Source organism: Polypterus senegalus, chromosome 10, assembly GCF_016835505.1.
Source record: "Polypterus senegalus isolate Bchr_013 chromosome 10, ASM1683550v1, whole genome shotgun sequence".
Taxonomy (NCBI): domain Eukaryota; kingdom Metazoa; phylum Chordata; class Cladistia; order Polypteriformes; family Polypteridae; genus Polypterus; species Polypterus senegalus.
Window position 1 is genome coordinate 10,512,391 of NC_053163.1, and position 8,222 is coordinate 10,520,612.

The 8,222-nt window shown below is 41.8% G+C and overlaps 1 protein-coding gene across 1 annotated transcript in view; it reads left to right on the top strand.

The window, feature by feature from the left end:
* hsd3b7 (hydroxy-delta-5-steroid dehydrogenase, 3 beta- and steroid delta-isomerase) overlaps nucleotides 1–7,259 on the top strand; it is a 41,036-nt gene extending 33,777 nt beyond the window's left edge. The window contains exons 6-7 of the mRNA XM_039765149.1: nucleotides 3,261–3,423; nucleotides 5,410–7,259. Of these exons, the coding sequence (XP_039621083.1) occupies nucleotides 3,261–3,423; nucleotides 5,410–5,825 (579 nt within the window). The 3' untranslated portion in view covers nucleotides 5,826–7,259. The remainder of the gene's footprint in view (nucleotides 1–3,260; nucleotides 3,424–5,409) is intronic.
* Nucleotides 7,260–8,222: the final 963 nt, after the last annotated feature.

Below are 8,222 nucleotides of genomic sequence, written 5' to 3' on the forward strand. Positions count from 1 at the left end.
CCGAATCTCATAACTGTGAGGCAGCAGCGCTACCACCGCGCCACCTTTTTCAATCATATTATTTTAGAAAGTAAACAGTAAATAACCATGCAAGTTCTTTGAACCTTTCAGTCGGGTGATCGTGACACAATCCATAAAAGACTCCACTTCACTGTTGAGGTTGGAATCCATTGACAGTTCTGCCTGTACATACATGGTGCCATTCCACTAGACTTTACAAAACCATCTTGAGACAAGTGATACACACCTTCCCAAATCTCACGACACCCTTCTCATAAAAAGTTTTTAGCTAACATCATCAAACTGACATATCCATCTGGTCGAAATGTGTTGTGATTCATCAAGCTGCCCATCCTCAATCATAAAACTAGTCATTTGAACCCATATGAAAGATGTCTACACCCGTGAAACACATGGAATAAGCTACAAAGTAATGTGGTAGACAGTAGCACTTTAGGGAACTTCAAAACTCAACTTGATGTTATTTTCGAAGAATGAAATGGATAGGACTGATGAGCTTTGATGGGCTGAATGGCCTGTTCTCGTCTAGAGTGTTCTAATGTCAAACCTTTGTTGAGATGAAATACAAGTGTGCAAAGATGATGGCGAATCAGCCTTATCTGGTTATCGTTTCTCCATGTCCACACAATGTACTGGCCTCTGGCGACAGTCAATAATATGACTGGTATGCAATCCCAATCACTTGTGCACTTGGTGCTCTGTGCAAACCTCAAAGAAGCGGATGACTGGCTGGCCCGGCGTGACTCTGAGAGTGTGCACCTAAAGGGACTTGAAGGAAAAGATCTCTCCAAAATTAGAACAAATTTAATGCAAACTAAGCTTTTGAGAGACTGTCAAAGGACAGTCGAAAAATGAGCAACAGTCACAGCCAACAAGAATCAAAAAAGCCAACGGACATAAACCAATAGGTAAGGCAAAAATTTGTAGGCCAAATTGTGGCTAAATATCGTTTCCTTACCTATAACAGATTACTCGATTCTTACTGTTGCTTTCATTCAACCAAACGTTTAGAAACAGAACAGTGCACTTCACCACCTTACATGTGATTGATGTCACATGCAGTGCAGTGTCAAACTATACGCCTGGCTAACCAAAGCCACTGTCAAAAAACAACATGACTGTGACCACACAATGATGTAGCAAAATATCATTGTGGTAAATTGACAAATAATAATACAGTAATCCCTCCTCGATCGCGGGCCGCGGGGGTTGCGTTCAAGAACCCCTCGCGATAGATGAAAATCCGCGAAGTAGAAACCCTATGTTTGTATGGTTATTTTTATATATTTTAAGCCCTTATAAACTCTCCCACACTGTTAACATTATTAGAGCCCTCTAGACATGAAATAACACCCTTTAGTCAAAAGTTTAAACTGTGCTCCATGACAAGACAGAGATGACAGTTCTTTCTCACAATTAAAAGAATGCAAATAGATCTCTTCAGGAGCAGAGAATGTCAGAGAGAGAGAGAGAGAGAAAAGCAAACAATCAAAAAATTAATACGTGCTTTTAAGTCTGCTGAAGCACCGCGATAAAGCGGCATTGTTTAGAGGAGCGTCCATATCTTCTAAGCAAACAGCCCCTGTGCAAACAGCCCCTCTGCTCACACCCCCTCCGTCAGCCAGAGAGAGTGAGAGAGAGACAGAGAAAAGCAAACAATCAAGCACCGCGCGGAAAGCAAATCGTATATCATTGAGGAGTTTTATTTAATATGTAATACATGCTCTGATTGGGTAGCTTCTAAGCCATCCGCCAATAGCGTCCCTTGTATGAAATCAACTGGGCAAACAAACTGAGGAAGCATGTAGCATAAATTAAAAGACCCAATGTCCGTAGAAATCCGCGAACCAGCGAAAAATCTGTGATATATATTTAGATATGCTTACATTTAAAATCTGCGATGGAGTGAAGTCGCGAATGTCAAACTGCGATATAGCGAGGGATCACTGTAATTACATGTGCATATAAAACAGTGGTCAGACCAGTACATATTGTATGCATCAGAAAGCTGGGCAGTTAAAAAGGTGCATGAAACAAAACTGGATGCTACAGAAATGATGGATGTATGGGAAAAACAAAGTTGGATGAGTTTAGGAATGAGAAAATCGAATGTTCCGGTAAAGTTGGGGAAATCAAAGAAAATACAAGGAAGAAGGTTAAAATGGCATAGTTATGTCATGAGAAGAGTGGGGAGAAGAATCATGGGTATGGAGGTGTCAGTACAGAGAAGAGGAGGATGACCAAAGAGAAACGGGATAGACTGTGTGAAGGGGTGGAATGAGGGTCTGGTAAGAAGTGTACAACAGACGAGAATGGAGGAGGCTGGTCCAATACAGTGACCCCACACAAAACTGGAAAAAGCCTTAGAACATTACAACGATCTAGACAATTGTCATTCCTGAAGGCAAACGTTTTAAATAATAATCATTATTGGAAGAATAAAAAAAAACAACAAAATAAGATCCAGAAAGTTTAAATGCCTAACAGTACCATGCAGAAGGGTGGCATTCCATTCCGGGTTGGTTCCTCTCTAGTGTTCACTGCTGCTATGAAAGTCTGCAGCCCATGTGGCCTCAATGTCAGATTAAGATCATGGATAGATGAGTGAATCCTGCTGATCTCACATGCCAGTTTTCTTGCCTGCCAGACGACTGCTTCTGGGTGCCACTATTTTTTTTCTAAAAGAGGGTACTACATGATATACTGCAAATTTTTTTTTTTTTGTATACTCTTTTCTGTAGTTCCTAGCTCTCCGATTTCACTTACATCAATGTTTGCATCACACATTCCTATGTAATGACACCCAGTTTCTAGACCTCCCCACACTAAAGTGTGCACAAGCTCCTATTCCTGGATTGCATTTAGCAGAAAAGATTTATCTGTTTCATTTCCAAATTCAAATATTATGCCTTGCCTCTATTCCAAATGCATTTTCGCAACTGTACCATTTGTTTCTCAGAATATTCACTCACAAGCTGTTCTTTTCACTCTGTTCTTTGCCTTTATGAAAGCCTCTGTGAGCTGAAAGGAATTTACCAAAAGACAGTGATGTTGACATTTTAGGGATAGTTTTTTTTGACATTTTTGATATCCACACCCTACCTGCTGTATCAGGTCTTGCTCCTTGTAGCTCTTGTGGGATTTGGATAGACCCCCAACGAAGTTTTCCTAGATTTAGTGCGATGTTCCAACTCAAACCCATTCCTTGACCTAACCTTAACCTCTCTTGTGTTTTGTAGGTAAAAAATGGAAAGACTCTGTACACCTGTGCCCTTCGACCCACGGGGATTTATGGTGAGAGGCATGATCTGATGAAACAGTTCTACGAGAGGGGTGTGAAGATGGGAGGGTACATCCCTCAGGCGATTCCAGCAACAGTCGAGCATGGCCGTGTATATGCAGGTAAGTCGCACTCCTATTTGCTAAAGTGCCTTACCGAGTTCTCCATTATTTTAGATCCTGTACATGCTGGTTCACAGCAGCTCCACAACTCCAGGCTGAAGGGGAAAAACAGTTAGAATAATCTATTAGTATGACAACAGAGGAAGGAGCAACCATCGTTCTTAAAGTGGTCTACTGACTACGGCGATGAACTCACTCACCTGTCTGCAGCTCATCCTCCATGGGTGCCAGTTGAGGGTCTTTAATATTAGCATTTGGATGATGCAGAATCTAATTTTCCACTTTCTTTCTGTGCAATTTGTTCATTGCGACTTTCTTCCTATTTTTTTTTACAGTAAATTTGTTATGCTACCATTTTGTTTTGCAATCTTTAGAGATAGAGATAGACAGAGAGAGAGAGATAGACAGATACTTTATTAATCCCAAGGGGAAATTCACAATCGTACACGGAGCTCCTGGAAAGGCTGCCACTCCCGGCGGGGCCTGGCTTAGTCCTTTTGTGCATTTTTTGAAGGCTCCTGTTCCTACAGCATGATGGTCGATCTTTAAGATAGAGGTCCACAGACCTCGATGCTCAAGTTAATATTTTCACGGGGTATTTAGCTAGTTTTTGACTTTGCTTTCCCCTCATTCCTGGACCTGATATTTATGTCTCTTGTGGTCTACCATTTCCACTGGTGGTAGTACCATAAAAAAAAGATCATCTAAGACTTGGAGGACATTCTCCTTTAGCTCCACTGGCTAATCCTCAACTGAGCTTCTAACTGCAAGAGTGATTCTTTTACAGCAGTAGGCTCTCTTTTTGAGCCTCGCTACATTTGTTATTAGGTTTGGATCCCAAGATCATTCCCAACAGAATGGTTAATAGCTGAAGATTAAGATCTTCCACCTGAAAATCTAAAATTTAGTGACAAAATCTGATAGTCTTCAATCTGTGATCCACACATTTTGTATGCTGGTAGGTAACCAGTAGTTTCTTAGGGACATCGCCATTCCCTAGGCTTGTGTACATCATGGTTACAAATGCTCCTTGAAACAGGGGAATAATTATAGATAAGATGTCATAGAATTAACAAGAAAGGAAAGAGAATCGTTTGGTTCCAAAAGGGGGTCTCCTTTTATCAGCAGATCGATATCCATTCCTGGTAGGTCCATAACAGAATTGCTTAACTCTTTGAGGGCTAAATATAAACTCAGTTTTCTGAAAAGCACACAAAGCAATGGTTTCACACATAAATCAAAATAAAACGTTTGTTGCTATGGGCTGTATTTGCTGTTGGCGGATGTTCGGCATCTCTGGTGGCAGTGGCTGCGTGGGGGCACCTCGATGGCCAGCAGGAATGCACGGTGGGCTGGTTGTCTTCACACAGCAAGTAGGTGGCAGTGTCAGTCACAGTGTAACGCAATATGGTTTTTGTACCTCTTGTCATCATAAGTGGTGGCCCTCCCAGGTGACCGCAGCTACACAAACGTGTTCAACACCGCGATCAACTGGGCACTGATCAGCTGATGCTGGTACCTCACTTTAATATTCGATGTCCATCTCCTAATCACTTGCATCAAATTCCAAGTCTGACAAGTCAGAGTCTGACTCCGCGATAATATGTAAAACGTCCATGGCGTATTTAGTCTCTCGCCAGATTCCAATGCCATTTTAGAGGTTGTTTGCTCTTTGCTACTGACGCAGGGAATCAAAGTTAAATCAACAAAGCTACTTAATTTTCCTTATAGCAAAGAGAGTCAAACTTAAATGTAAGGGCGAGTTTTGTTGCAGATTACAGATGATTACCGTCCTCTACCCCCCGAGTTTCAACAGAAGTTGACATCAGCCCTGAAAAAGTTAAAGCGGTAAAATAGGATTATCCTTTTAAAAATCCATCTTGTAACAGGTTGCATCCTTTGGTGTGTGTTCCAGCTTCTCATCCAAACATTTTGTTGTACTCATAATCTCCATGATCAATAACCATTTTTCTTAATTCCCACCAGGAAACGTTGCCTGGATGCATTTGCTTGCCGCTCAGAAGATCCAGCAAACACCCGAGGTGCTAGGCGGGCAGGTGTACTTCTGCTACGATGAATCGCCCTACAAGAGCTATGAGGATTTCAACATGGAATTCCTCTCCTCTTTTGGTTTTCAGGAAGTCCGCATCCCCTATTTTGTGCTGTCCTTCATGGCCCGACTCAACGACATCCTCCATACGGTGCTCAAGCCTTTCTACAATTACACGCCTATCATGAACCGTTACACGCTGACTATCGCTTCCACCACATTCACCGTCAAGACCAACAAAGCTGAAAGACATTTTGACTACAAGCCTATCTACCCGTGGTCCGAATGTCGAGAGCGCACCATTGGCTGGATAACCTCCTTTGCACAACCTGTCCTCCAGAAAGACAAGTAGAAACTGAAATGAGAAGGGTGGCAACATCTCTTTCTCAGTTCCACCTACAAACCTTTTATCTCAGACACTCAGCAGGCATGGCGAAAGTGGAAAGGGAGGGAGAAGAACTGGAATTTCACCCCATAGGTGAATCAAAAAAGACTTGGCAATCATCATCTAAACCCATCTTTGTCATTCATAACAGCTTGCCTTTCTCCTCACCTTGTTGGTTTTCTTGGTTTCACTCACGGTATGAGGATCCTCATTCTCAACTGAAGAAAAAACAAGCATTAAATTGACATTGTCTTTTCAAACCTGTTGCCATGAGATGCAATAAAACTGCAAAATCAAGTATTTGCTTCCAAGAAAGCCAAATGTAGTAGTAAGAAAATGGAAAAAACAGCAGGATCATTTGGGAATATTCAATATTGGGGTGGAGAAGTTAAATATGAAGAGGATTCTATCATAGAAGAAACCATGGTGGTGTTTCACACTGAATTTCCCAATTCACGTGAGACTGGAACTAAGGAGGATCTGCTGAGTTTGTGATCAGTGTTAAGGACCGAGCTACCATTAGCTGCTTACTCAGACTCTTTGCAGTGTCTACAAACTGCTACAAGTTCCTACTTGACCCTACATATCTAGCAGACTGCCATTTCCATGCACTGACTGCATACACTTAAACAATCTGACTAATGGAGATGGAAGCCTTAAGGTGGGTGCATCCCATCTATTAAAAACTGGCAGAGGGGCAGCCTGCCCATCACTGCCATCCAAATGTTTCATCATTCTAATTTTAATTGTCAGAATTCTGTAGGTAAGTCATAAGAGTCATATACAGACTGTGCAAGCCAGGGGGAGTCAGGAAAAGAAGAACAGACAGAGGAAGTGACAAAGCAACATTGTGTGTATCTGCAGAAGAATAGCTCAAAAACAGGAGGAGGAGGAGATAAGTAGAATAGAGTCTGACTCTACACTCTTGGAAATAATGGTTCGAAAATGGCTCTTTACTGGAGTCTGTGGTTCTCTGGACTTTGAAAAGGTTCCTAATATGAGGACAAAATAGAAATCTTTAAGGCTACCAAGCAGGATCCTAAAACATCAAGAAAAGCTGGACTTAGCCTGTGTGATTGCATGCAGTTAGAGTCCTTTGAAAAGCAGGAACCCACTTGTATGTCACAAATTTATCATCATCCATTCATGACAATTTGTGGAGCCTGCTATGGACCTCAATTAATACAAAGTTCTTTCTGGAACCTTCATGTAGATGGTCCATTTGGGAACCAAAACTATGGTTTCTTTCTGAAGAGCCACTTTGGCACCTTAATTTTAAAGAGTGTAGGAAATCGAACTGTGGCCACAACGACACATTGTGGCATTTAGAGAGGCTAGGTGGCAGCTAACACAAGTAAAAAAAAAAAAGAAAAAAGAATGATGGTGGCCACGACCACAACAGAATGTGATTGTTAGATGTTGGAATTCCCATTGACAATGTCAGAGTGCTGAATGCATTTAGAAATAATGTTAAGTAAAAGCACAGAAACTTCATATACATACACTCAGGTGCCTTCTGTACCAATTTGGCCGTACAGAATTATAAGCTCATGTGGGTGCGTCTGCTCCACATCCACTCCACCCCCCAACTCGGGCTCCTTCTTTTGGGCGTTTCTGCTCTTATAGGGTCCACACAGGAGAAAGAAGGAGGAGGAGCTCAACTGCCCCCATTGAGCTGTGGGGAAAAAAGAGTTGATCCCATTAGTGATAGTGCCCCCTGTTGTCCTGGGGTGGTATTGCCTACCTTAGCAGAGTCTGAAAGGTGATATTCAGATGCCCATGTGTGACAATACACACACACACACATTTCATCAGATATTCAACTGAAAAGTTCAAAACAAGTAACAGGAGTGGAAGAAGGGAACAAAGCCAGGCCAGATGAAAGGAGAAAAGGAGATGAGGTGAGAAAGGCTGCCATTAGAGAAGAGATAGAAGGTATGTTATAGTGCATGAACATTTTTTAAGAAGTGATAGGAATGCCACTTGCACCTTGCAAACCTGACATTGGATTAACAGGGCTCAGTAAAAGACTAACTAATGGGAACAAAGGGTAAACTAAGTTCCAGTCAAGTGGCTGTCTACTGGTTCCATTCACTTTCTTAACCCATCCATCCGCACATCTCTTCCCTAAACCCAATTGTGGGCACCAGGTCTGTTTAGAGAACCTACACACATAATTTAAAGTCTGGGGGGGACTAGGGTGGTGTTGAGGGTTTGGGGGGATAACATTCTGATATCAGACAGACAGTCACTGGGGTTGGGGACAGCGGTGCTACTCATACAGAAGCAATAATCATCATATTTAATTTATTATGAAAGAATAAAGAAAATAACTATTTGTTATAATTGCAGTTATGGTACTTG